Below are 20,136 nucleotides of genomic sequence, written 5' to 3'. Positions count from 1 at the left end.
TCCTACTGATTCTAAAAAAGTCATGCTATTTCTGGCTTGTGCTTTTTGTCTTGTATTCTCTTGTTCTCTTTTTTCCTTGTGTGTACAAAGTGTTAAAAAAAACTACCATTAGCCAGAGAGGCTTCTACTGAAGACCAAAGCTGGGGAATATACACTGATTTTTCCCCCCAAATTTAAGTATCATTTTTTAATGTTCCTTGTTGAAACGGAGAAAAAAATACAGATAATTAAAACATTTATAAAAATCATTTTAAACTCTTACCAGCCACTTCCAGGTGACCATAGTATAATTGACAATTTAGTGAGTGTGCACTTTGTATTTGGATATTTGTGTATGTTAATATCACAGTCTATATTGCCTTAGCAGAATCTCAAGAAAACATGTCTTTCTTGTATGGAGCTTTCGATTGTAGTATGTGGAGATTAGATTTTAGTTCTGTCACATATTTTCTTTGTGATCTTGGGAAAATGATTTAACTTCTCTGGCCCTCAGTTTTTCCCTCTGTAAAATGTGACAATATCAATCTCTTTGCATCTTTATCTTGAGGATTAAGTGAGATAAAAATATGAACTTTTCATAGTGAGTGTTCAATAAATTATGTTTATTTTTTGGAAAAATTCCTTATTTTCTTTTTTCATGTTGTTTTCACCTTTGCTTTTTAGTGAACAACAAGACTGTGAAATTGCTCAGGAAATTCAGGAGAAGCTGGCTATTGAGGCAGAGAGACGACGCATTCAGGAGAAGAAGGATGAGGTACAACTTAGTTAATGTGTCTCTACCCATGGAGAGAGGGGTGCTTAGCTCTGGAGGAAATACCTTTTGTATTCATGGGCTCAATGAGTGGTTGCTGGATGGACAACAGAACTCTCCTTATTTGGTGTACAGTAGTTCAAGCACTTTTTTTCCATGGACCACTGTTTTTTCTCTCTTGATCACTTGCATAAGTGGTAAAGTCTTGAGAGATGAGAATTGATAATTTGATACAAGGCGTGAATTAGTTTTTCTAGGACTGCTGTAATAAATTAACACAAACTTAACACAACAGAAATTTATTCTCTCACAGTTCTGGAGGCTAGAAGTATAAAATCAAGGTGTTAGCAGGGTCATGGTACCTCTTGGGAAGGATCCTTTCTTGCCTCTTCCTGGCTCCTGGTGATTCCTGGCAGTCTTTGGCATTTCATGGATTGTAGCTGCATCAGTTCAGTCTCTATCTCCATTGCCACCTAGCCTTCTTCCCTATGTGTATTTTTGTATTCTTTGGTCTTCTTATAAGGACACCAGTCATCGGATTGAGAAATTGCCTTAATCCAGTGGGACCTCAGTGTAATTACATCTGAAAGACCTTATTTCCAAATAAGGTCACATTCTGAGATTTCAGTAGAAATGAATTTTTGGGAGGTACTGTGCAGCTCACTACATACAAGGCATCTGTCCCTGGCTTATTCTTGCAGTGTTAGAGAGAGTAGACCTTGACTAGAGGCTGTAACAGTCCCTGTGAGAGGCCAGGAGCTGGCATTGCTCTCACTCTTTCTGTTTTTCTTAATGGTTTCCTGTCCTATAATCTATTGGCTCAAAAACACTAATCTGTTTGATTCTCTATATATTTTTATTTTTATTTATTTATTTATTTTTTTTATTTATTTTTTTTTTTGTGATATATGCTCACAATGGAATCTATATATTTTTAAAGTGTATTGTTTTTAAAGCTGAAACTGACTAAAATTAGCAATAGTATTTGGTTTGTGAGAAGACTAGAATTTACAGTTAACTATTATTTCATTTTATGTGAGATTTTCAGCACTTCTTATAAAATTCTTTCATGCCTGTTATGCTGTTCTTGGCCACTGACTTGATTTATAAAAGAGAAGAAAATGATTTATCATTTTTAATAGTAGGGTGACCATATGATTTGTTGTGTACCCAGAAACACTTTTGAGAGTTAAAGGGGATGCTGTTAATAATTACATAAACTAGGACTGTACTGGGTAACTGGCACTTATGATCACCCTATTAAATAAATATGATCATGGTCATCAGTAAACTAGCATACATATTCTGCTGCTCTCACTGAGCACCCTTGTTCCTACAAGACTTCTTGTTCAATGCCAGATGAGTGAGAAACAGCTGGTATAAGTGTATTTACTTTAATCTTTGAGAAACAAACCATGATTATGTGATAACCAGAACTGCAAGTAAGAATTAAGGATTATGTTTGGCCCTTTATATTATCAACACAGGAGGCTTTTTTTTTTACTACATAATGTGTTGCCTCTCTGTAGTAAAGACTTTGCTTTGGGGATGAAACTAGGAACTGAAAGCTTCTATTTTAAAAATAACTGAGTAATGAAGTTGGCTTCTTATAAATGCTGCTGGTATCCTGTGGTCCTTTTTCCCCATTTAGGGAAAAACAAGTTAGAAAGAGAAACCAAAACACTTTATTTTAGGCATGTAGAATCTAAATAGTAATCACAATAAGTAACCTCATCGTAGTTTTATATATAGTAAGCAATGTAGTGATTAATTCCATTTTTTAGATGTTGAAATTAAGTATTAAAGAAGTTAATGATTGGTCCCTAGTTAAAATAAGATGCTGGAGAAGTGTCTGTACAATTTCTGACTGACTGCTTCTGACTTGTATGTACTGTGGCACAACATAAAACATGTGGGCTTTGGAATTAGACTGACTTGGGTTTGAATTTTAGCTCTTTAACTTTTACTTGTGTGACTTTCAGCATCACACTTAATGATGCAGAACCTCAGGTTCTAAAATGGGCAAGTCATGATAGTTGTTCGTAGCCTAAAGGACTGTTGTGGGGCTTAAATGAGATCATATATATGAGGCATCTGCTATGTGTTAATAATTGCTCTTTCCTTTTGCTTTCTTGCCAGGTGTTTCCCCCACAATTCTGCCCTTTTTAACAACCATGATTTCTCTTATAGAGAGATATGTGCTAGATAAGAAAGGAGAAAATTACTCAAGTTTAAATGTGTTCCAATATGGTGTGATATGAGAGGTCTTCAAGTGTTTACTTGCCTTTATAGGCCTCCATTAGCTTGGCATCCTTTACTGTTTGACCTGCTGAAAGGTTCCTCCTTCCCCAATAGAAATCCAATTGTGGAGGTTTAAAGACCTGACTAGCATAGCCTTTAAAAATTCATTCAGACTTTTTTGACTTTTCAACTCATGCTTAAGGTAAGAAGATGGCTACTGTGCCAAGACACTCTTTTATTGTAGAAAAATGTAACTTTCAGCTGACTAGTATGTTGTTAATATTAAATGAACAAAATGTGCGTGAGTTAAGTTTGTCATTGAAGGATGTATGAAAATGCTTATGTATTTTAGTCCTTTGGAAACAGGATGCCTAAAAGGCAGAAGAGACTAAGACTGAGACAATAGTGCTAATTCTTCTAACCAGCTTTTGAAAAGCATTGCCTGCTGTTTACTTACAAACTGTTCAAGTTCTTTTTTCCCCCCACTCTTCTTTCTGCCTTTCACGTCCCTGTAGAGTCTGCTAAGTTAACATGTTCTTAGCAGTAGGCTGTGGAAAATTCCTCTCTGGATTTTTACCCAAATGTCTTTTAGAGATTTTTGGGGTTAACTTTCTTGGATTGTTTATAGCCCCCAAAATAACCGATTGTAGACACTAAGGCCCCTTGCCTCTTGGGACAGAGGTCTTTTATTCTGAAAAACATTGTGCTTCTGCATGAGAAGTAGAGGAATTATACAACTTTGTGTGGGTGAATTAGCATTTCTAGCTTTGTTATAATTTTATTGTGTTTGTTAATAGAACACAGATGTAAGAAAAATAGCATTTCCATGTAAGGAGACAGATGTGGAAAAGTTAAAAAGAAAGAATTTTTTTGTCATCTTATTTACTCTCTCTTCTTTTTTTTAATCTTTCTTTCTTTTTTTTTTTAATTTCAGGATATTATGGGGGGAGGGAACATTTTGGTTACAAGTAATGACTTTGCTCACCCAAGCCAGGGCTAGAGGCATGTCCTTCCCCCATATAGTGCACACCTTGTCCATTAGTTGTGAGTTTACCCTCCCCCATACCCCCATCTGACCTACACCCAATGGATATTACAACCATGTGAGCACCTTAGTGTTCATCAGTTAATACCAATTTGATGGCGAGCATATGTGGTGCTTGTTTTTCCATTCTTGTGATACCTCGCTTCGAAGGATGGGCTCAAGTGCTATCCAGGATAATATAAGAGATGCTAGATCACCATTGCTTTTTGTAAATGAGTAGTATTCCATAGTGTATATATACCATATTTTATTAATCCACTCATGGATTGAAGGGTACTTGGGTTGTTTCCACATCCTTACAATAGTGAATTGTGCTACCATAAACATTTGAGTGCAGATGTCTTTATTATAGAATGCCTTTTGTTCCTTTGCTTTATTTACTGTCTAGCTCACTCTCCTGTCTTTGTTTCTTTCTTTTTATTTATTTATTTTATTATCATCATTATTATTATTACTGTTGTTTTTTAGAGATAGAGTTCTCACTCTGTTGCCCAGGCTGGAGTGCAATGGCATGATCATAGTTCACTATAACCTCAACTCCTGGGCTTAAGCCATCCTCCTACCTCAGCCTCCCTAGTAGCTAGGACTACAGGCACATGCCATCACTGCCTGGCTAATTTTTATTTTTTGTAGACACTGGGTCTCACTATATTGCCCAGGCTGGTCTCAAACTCCTGGCCTCAAGAGATCTTTCTGCCCCAAGTGCTGGGATTATAGGTGTGAGCCACTGTGCCTGGCTCTTTTTATTTTTTAAACTCTTTTACTTAATGTCTTGAATGTAGTAGTTGAATTCTTTCTAGGCTCCCTATTGAAGGGGCTTGTAGCCTTTAGATATACTGGACTGTATGACTTTGTGACTAATAATAATAGATTAATTCTTAATTCCATTGGGATCTTTCTTTTCAGATACAGAATAAGCATTTGTTAGTGTTATTTAGTGAAGGCCAAGAAGTGTGTTTAGTTGATTTAACTTAGTTATTCTTAAATAAAATTCTAAATTTGTGTGTGTGTATCTGTGTGTGTGACTATGTATAGGTGTGTGTGTGTGTGTGTGTGTGTGTGGTGTACCAAGGTTTAAATATATGTGAATGTGCAACTATTTTAGGGAAAACCTTTTTTCTTCTTAAGTAAACATTAACATGGCCAAAAATGTCATGAAAAGTTTGTGGTACTAGTCCAACAATTTGAAGCTGTTTATTATTTGAACTGTTTAGGGGCAAATTTAGTAACCAATTTACATTAAAAAAATGAATCTAGTGTGAACCATGGTATTTATTCATAGCCTCCATAATGTGATTAGAATTTCATGTTCTGAAGAATATTTAGATATTCTTTGGTAGTATTTAGAGACCAGCTCAAATAGCCATACATACATAACAACTAACATACATGTTAATTACTAAAAATTTTACTCCATTTAGGCACTTTAAAAATAACGTTTATACATATATAGGCGAGGTGGCTCACACCTGTAATCCTAGCACTCAGGGAGGCTGAGGGAGGAGGATCACATGAGGTGAGGAGTTCGATGCCAGCCTAAGCAAGAGTGAGACCCTATTTCTACAAAAAATAGAAAAATTGGCCAGGCATAGTGGTATTCTCCGTAGTCCCAGGTACTCAGGAGGCTAAGGCAGGAGCATTGCTTGAGCCTAAGAGTGACCTGTCATGAAGCCACTGTACTTCAGCTGAGAGAATGAGACTCTGTCTCAAAGAAAAAAAAGTTTATATAACCAGAAAGGGAAGTGGTAGAAGGGAGGCTTCTGGTTGAGAAAAGTCTTTTTCTCTTTTCCTAGTTATATTGATATTTTACATTCATAGAATTGGTATTATCCTATTAATATATTTCTGGTTTTGTAGGATAATCCCTTTGGGAGTATACCTGACTTGAGATCCCTACTGAGTTAGATGTCAGTATATTAATTGCTAGTTAATGAAGTTTAGAAAGCTAATGAAATTCTTTTCTCTCTCTCTTTTTTTTTATTTCGGATAGTATTTTGATAATCACATTTTTAGATCTTCTTTTGGTTGTTTTTAAACACAGGATTTTCTTTTTGAAACCCACTGCCATTGTTGGATAGAAGTGAAAACTTTAAGGGAGAAGTAACCCTGATATGAATCATACATAGGTTGAGCATCTGTAATCTGAAAATCTGAAATCCAAAATGTTCCAATGAACATTTTCTTTGAGTATCATGTCAGTGATGCTTCACAAAGTTTTAGTTTTTGGAGCATTTTGGATTTTGGATTTTCACATTAGGGATACTTAACCAGTAAACCATAAAAATACCCCACAGAACCCAACACCATGTTTCAGTAATTTGTCATCTGCTTGGGAAAGATGTGCAGGGCTCTTCCGTGCTCCACCACAACTCATTTATATTAATGCTTCTCTTAGAGCCCTCATCTCTGCATGTCTTACATTGTGGTAATTGTTTTGCTTTTAATACTTAGTAGATTAGAACTTTAAGAACATTGATCATATATCCAGTTCCCTACTGGTCTGTAGCATGATGTTTGCCCCATTGAAGGAATCAGTAAATCTGTGTTTTCATTAAAATTGCTTTCCTCTAGCATTCTAGAGATCCTTAACTGTGCCTTTTCTTATGGTGGTAGTTTCTAATTTTCCAAAGTTGAGTGAGCTTGGATAACAGAAAAAGGGGAGGTAATATACAGTGGGTAAATTCCCATTCCAGTAAATGGATTTACTAGGAAGTTTTTTAAGGAACAGGGTTATTTTTAAATATTAATCCAAAGTAAGTCTACCTGATTAAAAAGTAATTGAAAATGATTTTGAAGGGGCTTAAGAGTTCTTTGTTTTCCAAAGTTATGTTATGTAGAACATTAATTCTATAAGGTTTTTTTTTTTAATGTAAAAAGAGGCTTCTTTCATAAAGTAAATTTGGAAAATCCTGGGTTAAAAGAAGATAACACGTTTCTTTTCTTTTATGAAACTTTAAAAATACACTGATGTATATTTTAAAGAGTTAAATATGGTACATGCCTTCTATTGAATGCTGTGTTTTTTTTGAGAACCCTTGGGACCTGTGTTCCCAGGAACAGACCTTGGGAAGTGCTGTTCTAGGTTAATGGTTACCAGGATGGAAGCTGAGGACCAAAGAGGTTGTTTTTGTTGAAGGTGACTAAGCTGGTTAGCTATATCCAAGTACTGTGACTGATAATTGCCATCTTTAGCTTGTTTTAGGGGAAATTATTAATACTTTATATTGAAGTCATCTAACTGAACTCATTGCACCATAATGTTGGAAAGCAGCTAGGAGAACTGACTTGTGCTAAACCCTAGATGTAATATAGTCTCAATTTTCCATTGAATGTTTTATCCTTTCCTTCCTCAAGCCTACCAAACCTTTTCTTCTCTTTGGAATAGAAGCTCACTCAGAAAAGAGCAGAGAGCTTAGAAGAGCAAAAAGGTTTGGGTGCTTAAGGTATCCACCATATTATGATGATTAGTATTTTTCTAGTTAATTAAAAGCACGTCCTTTGACTAGTCAATACGTTACAAAGAAGGGGCATAATTTTTGTTTCTCTCCTGGTTTTTTACGTTGGGAGAATGGCTTATTACTATGTATTCATTAGGACTAAATTGAATAGTAGGAAAGCAATTATAAGTCCTTGGAGTGTAGTTTAATAATTTCTGCTGGCAGTTGGGCCTGATAATTTTCCTTTATATTTTTTCCTCAGTTACAGCAGGGAAAATTTTTGTTTACTGTAAACCAAACCACTTAGGAAAATGTACTGTTGGATGCTTAGTAAACACAGCAACCAGGGAATTATTTACATTTCTTTTCACTTCTTCAATAAACCGTATAGGAATTCTGAAAATTCTATAAGAAATAATAGTGTTTAAAGAACAAGCTATCTGTTCCACCCATCTCTCTTCCTAACTAATTACTATATTACTTTGTAAGACATCAAAGGTAATGATGAATCTGGCACAGGGACTGGCACCTGGTAAACACTGACCGATTTATTAACATGATGCATTAAGGAGTCAAAGACATTTGAGTTTAAGATTAAATCATTTAAACTTTCCATTATACAGATAAACAATCGAGGCCCCCCAAAATTCATATTAGTAGTTACTATTTCTCTCCCAATGTCTCTTTAAAGCATCTCTGGCTTGAACTGGAAAGAAAAAGAGAATCCTCTTAACTTTCAGATGTAGGGGATAGTTTGTCCATAAAAGTCTTAGAAATTCAGAGTTCTATTCATGAAAAATATACTTGTGCTAAGTAGGAGTGTATCACTTACCTCCCATTCTGAGTTGTAACGTTTTGTGAGTGTCCATTCAAGTGTCTGAAGTTCTATTCATGAAAAGGATACTTGTATTAAGTAGGAGTGTGATGCTTACTTCCCTTTGTGAGTTGTAACATTTTGTATATGTGCTGCAGAAGCCAGCACTGAGTTGGAACATTTTGTGAGTGCCCATTCAAGTGTCTGACATTATAGCTTGGGCTTTTACATAGATTATTTATCTATCTATATCTATCTGTTAATATTTATATATCGAGGATATATATGTATATATATGTTGGTTAGAAGCAATGTGTTAATGGTACATTTCAAATTTTAATTTAGCATTTATTTAACATAAAGTCAGATTTGTATGGCTATTTTGAGGAAAAGTAAAAAAACAGCTGAGTATATGAATAATCATTGCTAATTTACGTAGCCTCAGCATCCAAACTTATTTGTGCATAGATGTGAAAAACATTCTGCTTCACTGAGATGAATTTTTTTTTACTATGCCTTGCAGCCTTAGTATATTCTTCATTTGGATATATCATAAAATTTGAGAAAGAATAGTTCTTGCCTCACATTTCCATCAACATTTAAGTACTTCTTGTTTTCCTTATTATAAATAGAAAGATATAATAAGTATCTCAAACTATGTATGAATGTTATTACCATTTGCACCAGCGAGTATCCCGTATTTGTATGAGCTTTATGAATCTGATGAGTGCTCTGGACTTTTCTCATTAAAAGTGTACTTGAGCATGTACATTTATATGCTATTTCATGAGACTCTCATGGACATAATCCTCAGATTCAGAACACTGTCATCCTGCAGCTCAAAAACCATTACTAACCCTTCATCCCCTACATTATAGACTCCATACTTCTTAAGATTATCTATAAGAAGTGCCTATGATCCAGCCTTAGACTATTTTTTTAGCTACACCTCTCTCCACAACACCCCACATCTATGTTCTGATTGGACTATTGGTTGTTGCTTAGATTGATGCCCATTAAAATGTTCATAACTTTGCTGATTTCTCTCCCTACTTTGCGTATTGGAATTCAGTTTTTTGTTCAAAATCTAATGCAATGCAAAGTGTTATACCTAATCTTTCAAGCAGAAATAATATTCTCTGTTTTGTACTCCCATAGACATTTTAACTCTTTTTTGAGACATTTTAAAATTTAATTTTATTGTCGTTATTTGCATGCACTTTTGTTTCATAAAGGGATTATAGTCTTTTGGAGAACAGGGTTGGAATGTTATTTATCACTCTGTCCCTCACAGTGCCTTGCAAATAGTAACTGTTAAAAATTTGCCTAGAGATGAAACAGGTGGGAGACAGGAGGAAAATTGTTTTCTCTTTTTCAGTTAAGACAGTGGACTCTAATGCAAAGCTATATCAGAATCACCTGAAGAAATCTTTTTAAAAGTGTTAAAATTAAATGATAAATATAATTTATAAAGTTTTATAGATTACTATATGCAGACTTAATCATCAGCTTGGATAAAGGGCCCACAAATATGTATTTTAAAAATTCTGTTGTATAACCAGCTTTTGGAAGTACTAAGGTTTGAATGTCTCCAGATTATGTTAAATCTAAATATCTATTAAAAATCAGCCTAACTGATCTAGATCATATGCCACTCCTTTTGAGGAATCATCTGTGGCATTTGGGTGACATGAAATAAATGCCAGAAAGTCTGGGGAGCCATGGACAGAGCTCATAAAAACATAGCAGTGGAATGTCAAACTCCACTATAAACATTTGTTCATTCTCTGGTAATATTTATTTCCATTCCCTCTTGTCTTTTCAGGACATAGCTCGCCTTTTGCAAGAAAAGGAGTTACAAGAAGAGAAAAAGCGAAAGAAACACGTTCTAGAATTCTCTGGAGCCAATGTTCATGGAGATAATTACTGTTACGAAGATGGAGGTAACAATACCTATATCATGATCAATAGATCTTAGTCTTAATAGTAAGATACCCCTTAAATTTTGTTTATAAACTGACTTGGGAATATTTATTTTATCCCTAGGCACTGGGTATATTTAGATTTGGGTCAGGATTCTATTTGAATGTGATGAATTCATCTGTTCCTTAATTGGACTACCAGAGGCATTTTTATGACTGTTAAAATTTGAATATAGTTTTATAAAGATTAGCAATTCTTTTGTGGTATAGTCACTTGGAATGCTTTGTTACATTCTAAATACATAAAGAGGGAGGGGTGTGGAAAATGATGGGTGAGTCTCTGGACTTAACCTTTGTCAAGGAAGTCTGAACAGTGCTGTTTGAAGCAGCAAAGTGGTATGAATAAAGATGCACCCGTGTGTCAGTTACTGGGTAACAAAGCTTTTTTTCTGTGGTTTCTTGTCTTTTAAACCTAGACCAAGGGTTTAGCCTGCCGATGACAAACAATACTAAATTTTAAGATTTACTGTTCATTTTTTGCTTTTGATGCTTTCTTTGCTCTTTGATTACCGTGTAGAATAATTTCTGAGAAGTCCTTCCTGAGTTTCACTTCTCTAGTGCCTACTTTTGCAGTGTGGTGATGGTGTGGTGGTGGTAGTGTGGTGGTGGTGATTCTTTATCTTAAAAATGTGTTGGGAAATGAGTATTTGCAAGTATCGTTCATTCCTTTCAAAGATCTGTCAAAAAAACCATTTCCTATAGTTTCAAGCGTTGGTATTTATTGACATTCAGCTTAGAAACCATACTTAGGATAACAAGTGAACAAAACCTAAAGGCAATTTCTAGAGAGCAAAAATTTTAAGGCCAGTGATCCTAAAGGACCTTGAAAACCAATTATCATCTAATTTTCTATAATTCCATTATATAAGGTAAGTATGTGTTTGTCTTTGATGAATAGAATGAAAGCAGTGCATATGTAGATGGAGGGTTTATTATGGTTTGAGTATAATCTTGCCCAGTAACATTTTTTGCTCTAAGTTTAGTAACATAATCAGTAGTGCTTGGCTCTGTGGCCTATTTTGTAAGCAGGTTGATTTTCTATTTATTGCTTGATACATTCTTACTCCATATGTAAAATGCTCATTTCTTTTTTGGTAGTCATTTTCCTTATACAAGTTGTTCTGATGAAATTATGTATTACATCATTTAAAGAGAAAAATTATTACCATATTTTGCTATACTAGAACCAAAAGGTAAAGAATTACTCTTCAGCTTCAATTAAAATCTTAAAAATGTGGTCTGGAGTTGTTCCTTTGTTTTTATTTTAAATTCTGCACTAGAGGCATATTCACTATAAAAGTCAGTATTTTAGACATTAGGATGGCAAGTAAGTACACAAAAATATTAATTTTAGCCTTTCTCTACTAAAGCCTTATACTGACTTAAATTGGGACTGAAACCTATTTGCTTTGACCAGAGTACTGTCATCCTGATTCATATCTCTAGAACCGGAGACTATGTTAACAGTTAATTCAATGGATTTCAGATATACCTAAAACAAACAAACAAACCAACCAACCTATATTTTAACTACTTTTATAAATTTGTAGATAGTAGCATATATGCTTGTTTTGGGGTGGGGATTGAGGGAATATTGAGGGATAGGAGGTGGTGACCTCCTGAGCACGTGTGTAAATACTGGAATTTCTTTTACCTCATCTTTGCTGCTGTTAGTAGATTAAATATTGCTGAACATGCAGTCTTCATGTATATGCCTTTGAGTTAGACCAGGATGAGTTCCACAGAAACCTTATTACAATTCAGCTTATATTTACAAAGCAATCTTTATGTTCTTTGCAGTGGTCCTTTCCCAACACATCTAGGATATTCTTTAATTATTCTTGTCTATATTTATGTATAATTTGATTTTTGCTTTACTTAATAATTGTAATATGTCATTACCGAAATGGTCATCTCTTCTGCTTTTATTTAACTTAAACTTTAATAAATTAATCTTTTAAAATAATCATTTATAGATTTCCTACAAACTTGAAATTATCCAAAATGCTTGTCAAATTTATGTCTACTGTTAAATGGTATACATTATTCACTAGTGAATCCATGTTTTCCTTTCAAAGCCACTTACCTGTATTACGGTCATATTAATGATTAGTCATGGTCTGTGGAGTCATAAGACCATGGTTCAAGTTTTATCCCTTTCTCAGTACAATTATAATTTTAATGAAGTTTTCTGCTATAATTAATCTAAATATTTTTCTCATCTGTGAAATAGAGATTATAAAAATAAGTCCTTCACATGGATATGGAGAAGATCAAATAATGCAATTTGGTAAAGGACTTGTAAACTCTGTTGTTTATACATTCATCAATGTTATGTGTGTATGATGTATTTTTGTATACTAAACAAAAATTATCTTATTTTGAAAGAAACATGGAGGCATGAATATAAAATATATATACATATATGTATGCACATGTGTGTGTGTGTGTATATATGTGTATATATATATATATATGTATGTGCTTTGATCAATGAGAGAGTTAATTATATTTGCCAAATAACATGGTCTCAAGAAGCATACAAGCCTTGGTTCTCAACTAGAAGGTTTTAAAGGATTCAAACACATTCCCCACCCCTATTTTTTTTTTCTTTCCCAGACTTATAGCTGTCACAGTAGGTGAGCTAGAGAATGAATATTTTTTGCCAGTCATCCCTGTGAAAATGAAGTAACAACTCTGTAATAATTCCCACAACACATTTCCCTAAAGTAAAATCAGTTAATTGTTTAGAAACAGTTAAAAACAAAATCAATTACAGCTTCACAAATCATTGTCAGAAACAAAACCATTCTTGTTTCTTTTGTGCTTAAAGGCAAGCTTCACTTTTGCAGCTCTGTGTGGTCATATTGTTGTTAACACTGTAAACCATTATTTCCTGGAATGTAGTCATCATTTAACTTAGCCAGTCAGTATTATATTAATTTACAGCAGTAGTCAATTGATTCTTTCGCAATTGTCAGGATAGACTTAAAATAGTAGTTTGGGTAAAAGAGTAGATACTTTTTTATCATAGATTAACTGTCCTGTTTTACTTTTGATTTATATAAAATATAAATTTAATCATAAATAATGAAGATACATACTTTAAGGAATGTTTAGAAAACAAATTTTAATCTAGATTTATCTTTGAGGCAAATTTCCTTTTCTTGTGGAAAGGTCAAAAGGAAACAATTTCAAGTTTTTGAGTAGAAGCTTTTGGTATCAATGGTGCATTTAGCGCTTATCTTCTTCTCACTCTATTTGTTTATCAGATTAACAATATCAAATGAAACAAATAATAAAAAAACAAAAAGAAAACGTACAGTTCTTTATTTCATCTATATCTCATTAAATTCCGGTAGTTGTTTCAAATGAAATTCAGCAAGTGGTTAATTCCAGCAAGGAATGTATCTTAGCTATCTTAGCAATTTTCCATGGAATTAGGATTTCTTGTTATTATTTCAAAAGTATAGTAAAAGTTTTAGAAAATATTAAAATCAATATATTCTCGCAAGGTGCATGTTAATTTTTTGCCTTTGTTTTCACAGTATGCTTGTACCTAAATGACACCTGACCAAAGCATCCATCTGTGTTCTGTTTTTGAAGTTTGTATTAAACTGAAGGACTTACATATTTAGCACATAACTGTTTTTATACAAAGAATACAATATCATAAAGTTTTTTTGAACATATTCAGGAAGTGAATCCTTTTTATCTGTTTTATTAAAGCATTGTTTTTAGATTTTTTTCCTCTGCCAAGGTTTAAATAAGATTGAGAACAGAGTTATGTAAAGATAACAGGATCATTTACTCAGCTAAAATTTTCCTCTACTCCATCCTCTTCCACACTGAACTGTAGTATAGAGCTGTTCTGTGAATTGGCCAGGATTTTTTGCTTTGGCTCTGTGAGGTGGAGGGGATAAGAGGAATACAGAAATCTGCGGATCATTTTTCTGAACTAAGCAGAAACTAGGACCATTCTGGTATAGCTTTATTGTCATATCCAATAAGAATATTTGAAAGCTTCTAACTGAAGTCACAAAGCTTAATTTTTTTTTATTGTTTTAAATACTCTTCAATTCCTGCTTTTAACCCTGTACTAGTTTCAAATTGGTTTTATATGTAGAATTTAATGTTTAATGGCTATAAGTTTTGTTTGGCAAATATTCAAATACTCTGCAAACTCTGCCTAATCATGATCAAATTCTTCTTTCAAATTTAAGTCACTTAATTTAGTTTTTTAGATTTTTGGCTGTGTACACAGAATCTTTCATGTATGCATGGACCATCCCAGTAAATGCTCATCCCTTCTTCTCAATTTGTTAAGTTAAAAAAGCAGTTTTCTCCATTTTAAGAGTATGTTAAACTTGGGCCCGGATTCTTCCCTGTGTAATGAGTTCATACTCTCAGTAAGTTAACCTGCATTTTATTTTTCACGTCCTTCTACCTCTCCTCAGACCAGCCAAGGTCAAGGAGAGACGGGGAATTGGGTTCTGGATTCTCAAGGTCTTATAGACTCCGAAGTGATGGAAATACTGTGAAGCAGAGGAAGGAGAAACTAAAACACTCACTGGAGAACTTGGAAGAGCTGGAAGAACATTGTTCATCAAAGAGACCCCTATCATCCTCTAGCAGGGACAAAGTGAAAGGTGAACCCCAACTTAACCGTGAGCAGTATGAAAGGAAACGGTCTGGTCAAGAGAGGCTCCGGAGACCTCCGCTTCCCAAGATCAGTGGTGAGGTGTTCCTGAGCACTGATTCTGATGACTGGGAGGCTAAGAGTAGCCCTCGAACTTGGAATTGGGAAAAACACCCTCAACACCAAGACCAACTTTCTCCCAACTCCTCACAGAAAGCAGGGCTTCACTGCAAGGAAGCTGTATATGGGAGGGACCATGGGCCAGGTGAGCTCAGAAAAAGGAGACACAGACCCAGGTCTCCTCCCTTCTCAGAGAGTGAAGAACAGCTTCACCTTCAGAACCCAGGTAATAAAGGACAGTCTCTTTGGAAGTCCTGGTATCATGTATAAACATACAAACCAATGTATTGTTAATAATGTAATATTTACTAAGCATCTTACGCAAACTTTCTTTCTCTCTAGTTTGTGCTCATGACTTTGAAATCAGTCCCAGAACCAAATAGCATAAAAGGTATATACTTAATCTCAGGTCTTTAAGAAGAAGAAAAATATTTGGACCTTACCCTTTCTGTGAGAATGCACTGATTCCATGGAAGATTCTTTCAGGCCCAGGTTACATTGGAGGTGCCTATCCCAAATATAGTTCTTCATTTGCTAAACCATACATCAGAGATTCTTATATGAAATCAAGGCTCCTGAATTTCTGGTTTTATGTCAGTGAACCCAGAAGATCCTGCCTTAATAGTACTTGCCTAACTAAAAGGCCAGTAGAGCTGGAAGTACTAGATTTTCTAGACCTCAACTTTCTCATTTGTAAAATGAGGGTTTGGATAGGCAATCTTTTAACATAGCATTTTTCAAATTAGTGGCCTTAGTCCATTTTTGTCAGAATCAGCTTTTTCCTTTTAAAAATGCAGATTTCTGGATTTCACATATATTATAATTTATGGAGTAAGGCCTGGCAGTTTGAGAATGTTTTAGATAGACCTGGAGGTGATTCTTACGAACTTAAACTTTAAAAATCATTGCCTTAAGTTACTTTTTATGCTTTAACTTTCTCTAGCTTAACTCTATACTTGGTGTTCTAACTTTCCAATACAGGTAAGTTCTTGGTACCTATGTAGGAATAAAGTGAATATTATAGGTAAGCCTCAAATTTCTAGCATCTCTGGAGCTTAACTTTGAAGTCCATCATTGACATAGTAATAGCTCTTTCTATTTTCTGGAATCTGCTGACGTGATGTATTCCATGTGGCTGTTACAGTAGAAATCATAGTACCACACTATCTGGTATTTTAAGTACTCATCTTTCAAGTTTCATTTTACTTTCACTGAAGTTTTACAGAGATGGAAGGTTATGGGAAGGTAGTACCAAGGAGGCATCTGTACTTATTTTCTTCTTTATTTTGGCCCAAACTCCACTTGTGGTTGAAAAACTGGTTTCTAGTTTGCAAATTCAGATTGATTCAGTTGGTTGTTTTTCTATCATGTTATCACTTATAAAGGACTTGGTTGTAAAAAAAAAAAAAATTAAATTAAATTCAGCAAGCCATACTGAGTGTCTGCTATAGATATTCTTGCCTTGGGCTGTATATTTGGATCTGAGCCTCAGAGGTTAATAGTCAAGCCAAAAAGATGAATATGTATATAATTACAAATTACATATATTTCGTTAGGGAGACAAGTGCAAAATGCTGATAGGGAATAGAGGCGAGAGTGGTATAATCAATCTGAAGTAGGTTTATAAGGAAGTTATACTATGTCTAGGTTTAGAAAGACATGTTGGAGTTCCAAAGGTGGAGAGGAATGATGATTACACTGACCTCTACGTTTTTGATTGTGTAAATCTGACATTTTAAATGTGCTCTGAGGGCTGGTTAGGCTTTATGGCTTTTAGTTGTGCTCCAGGGTGTTTTAAACAGGCTTGGGAAGCATAACACTAAATACTGACTCATAATCCTAGCACTCTGGGAGGCCAAGGCGGGCAGATAGCTTGAGGTCAAGAGTTCGAAACCAGCCTGAGCAAGAGCAAGGCCGTCTCTACTATAAATAGAAATAAATTAATTGGCCAACTAATATATACAAAAAAAATTAGCCAGGCATGGTGGCGCATGCCTGTAGTCCCAGCTCGGGAGGCTGAAGCAATAGGATCGCTTGAGCCCAGGAGTTTGAGGTTGCTGTGAGCTAGGCTGATACCACGGCACTCACTCTATCTAGCCTGGGCAACAGAGTGAGACTCTGTCTCAAAAAAAAAAAATACTGACTCACAGACTCCATTACTGGAATTGTGAATGTTTTGTTTTATTTTGCCAGCATGAGGTTTTAAAAAACATTGTGGCTAGGCAGGTATTAAAATGGCTACAACATGAGCAGCTTAGTGTCTATTGTTTTATATTCAGTTTGCTGTATAGATATTACCTTTCTTGCCCCTATGGGCATTTGCTTTTTCAACCCCCTGGAATAGGTCAGATAATTACATTAGAATATAATTACTAGATACTGGTATCTATTCTTGCTGTTGTAAAATCATAGTTCTTAAAATTGTTAGCATAGGCCATAGTTTTATTTAACTTAATAAAGAAACTAGCAGGATGACAAAACGTTGGTACTAAGCATTTGCAGAACCATATTTACAGAATCAGTTGAAAAAGGAATGCAAAATAAAATTGCTAAATGAAGTACAACATTGGTTAACTTTCTACAGTAACTTCTCTATTGAACTGTAAATTTGTAACAGCTTATCATTTTCTGCAGGTTAACTTCTAACCTCTTAGGGCCATAAAATACCTGCACTTTTCTGCTATGAATTGTTAGTCAAATATACTGTAGTATTCTCTAAATGTCAGGCTAGTTTATTACAGAATACTCTTGTGTGATATAAAAAAATCTGCCAGTCATCATTTTATTCTAAACTCAGAATAAATTTGTCTTGACTACCAGTGCTTTTAATAGTTTTATTCTATCAGAATTTATTTCAGGGGAAAATTTTATTTGTGTTCATTTAGGGAAGGTCTTGTGTTCTCAAACTAGGATGGCAAACAGAATAAACAAGAAAGAACTAAATTAAGAAATATATGGAACTGTTGAAAATATGGCTCACCTGATTTTTTCAAAACTAGTTTCCATATTCTGTTTACTGTTCGGGAGACAATGACAACTATTTCGTGAATCTTTTTCAATTAACTATGTTTTTAAAAGTTTTAAAATATCTCCATTCTCTGTAATGACAGCCTTATACTGCATTATTCCTTCTTACACATACTTGCAAAAGCCTGTTATATCAGGTACAGAGAAGACCTAGAGCAAGTGGGTATCCTGCCAGTCTGGAAACCCAATATCCCAAGCTGTGGGGATTTTCTTCTTTATAAGACTTGCAAATTCCAATGATACATCAATGGTTTAAACAAACTGTTCCCCTCTAAATATTTGGGACTGAGAGAGAGATTACTTTAGACTCTGACTCTTATAATGAAGTTGTCATTCTCTTTTTATCTGTCAGAGTTTACCATCTTATCACCTTGTCAAACCTAATTAAGACTGTTCAGTTGAATATATCTTTGACAGAATTTAAAACAATGTGTCTTTGATAAAATTTAAAATAAAATAACTTCTCAGTTATTTCTGTGGTATACAGTAGGAGGCATAATGGGAAATTTTGGTATCTTGAAATCTGAGCACAGCCCACTCTGTCATTTCATTGGATGGGAGAATCAAAAGAGCTAGGCATGTTCTGTCATCCTCAACCAGGCTTTGGGCTGCTCATTTGAAGTATCATTTTTCTGTAGATTAGAATATGGTATAGCAGCCTATCTTGTCCACTGACCTTGCCTAGTACTAAATTTTCTGTTTAATTTCATTTACTTTTCCTGAAATCTGCCTTTCTAGTGATGACCAGGCTAATATTAGCAACTCAGGGAAGTTGATGTTCTATTTATATATGGTCTACCCTTAGGAGTATGCTGTACCAAACCACTCAGGAAGCTAGATTAAAACCAATCCAGCCCAGCATAAAATATAGTAGCTTTAGAGACGATTTGAAGTCTTTTGTGTAATCAGCTTCTATTAGGCCTAAAGCTAAGAAAGTCAGGTTTACTATTCTTTATTTATGGGAAAGACAGATAGGTGTGAATCTCTGGCTTTTGAATTTGTCACAAAGCTAGGCTGAAAATTCTGCCAAGATAGGCTTCATAAGATAACTTAAGTTCTTTGTATTTGTCCAATATTTAATTTTATTTCCAGTTTTGTTTTTTGTTGTTAATGGCAAGTGAAGCAAGTGTTAGGCATTATAATAATTTTGATGTACATAATACGCTAAACTAGTTGTTCCAATGCTAATTGTAAGTAAGAATCAACTGGGAAGACTTAAAGACTAACCGAAGGCCAGGACTCACCCAAGCTACTTAGATTAGAATCTCTGGGCTTTGGGGTAAATATTTTTATATTTATTTAAAACATACCTGAGTGATTCTTATATGTAGTCTTGGTCGACAGCCACTGATTTAAAGACATAGGCAATCAGGAGTACATTTTTTCTTCCTTTGGTAGTACATTTACTGAAAGTCAATATTTCAGATGGCTAATCTTGTTCACTGCATTTAGAATTTTTGTTGATTCTGAATATAATGTATTAATATTCACACAGTTGAGTAGGAGTATATAGCCACAATTGACCACCAGTCCCCCATGTTTCTTTCCCCTCAGAAGAATAGAACTCTACAGTTCTCGTGCACTTGATATTTCCCTTATATCTTCCCTGAAGATTAACAGTGCCATTAAATTGATCAAAACTATGGGAAAAATCTAAAGCAAGTAAGTTTGTTTACCATCAGAACAGAAGCCATGGCTTCCACTGCTTGGCTAATGGGTGTTATCATATAACTCCTACGTGATGCTGTTTCTGTTCCTTCTGCAGTAATGTATGTAGGCTGAGGTAAATCGAATGAAGCCTCTCGTCTCCGCCAGTCTTGACAGCTTAGCCTCTTTTAAACTCTGACTCTGTAACTTGATTTTCTTTAAATTCTTTTTTTTTTCCACTTCCTATTTTGCCAAGGCCTCACTTGTAGTTCCTTATATGATTTTCTGTTGTTGAAACTTATGTGAGAGGTGAGTTTTTACCAGGTAGGTTTGAATGGACAACTGTTTAAATGTATGGATTATCTGCATTGCCATTTCTGTGCCTAGGGCAGAAAATATTTCAGATGCATCCCACAGTGAATTCTGGAGTGGA

General features: G+C 34.7%; 1 protein-coding gene across 4 annotated transcripts in view; it reads left to right on the top strand.

Moving 5' to 3' along the window:
• The window catches only part of CCDC50 (coiled-coil domain containing 50), a 74,470-nt gene that overhangs the window by 40,512 nt on the left and 13,822 nt on the right, over nucleotides 1-20,136 (top strand). For 3 of the 4 annotated variants that reach the window (XR_012919273.1, XM_012745191.2, XM_076002930.1), the window contains exons 4-6: nucleotides 664-754; nucleotides 10,114-10,231; nucleotides 14,728-15,255. Coding sequence is in view for 3 of the 4 variants with exons in the window: in XM_012745191.2 (XP_012600645.1) it covers nucleotides 664-754; nucleotides 10,114-10,231; nucleotides 14,728-15,255 (737 nt within the window). In the remaining variant the exon portion in view is untranslated. The remainder of the gene's footprint in view (nucleotides 1-663; nucleotides 755-10,113; nucleotides 10,232-14,727; nucleotides 15,256-20,136) is intronic. The other variant, XM_012745193.2, reaches the window with a different exon arrangement.

This window comes from Microcebus murinus, chromosome 1, assembly GCF_040939455.1.
Source record: "Microcebus murinus isolate Inina chromosome 1, M.murinus_Inina_mat1.0, whole genome shotgun sequence".
NCBI lineage: Eukaryota > Metazoa > Chordata > Mammalia > Primates > Cheirogaleidae > Microcebus > Microcebus murinus.
The sequence above is the reverse complement of the archived record's forward strand: the minus strand, read 5'-3'. Positions and strand labels throughout refer to the sequence as shown.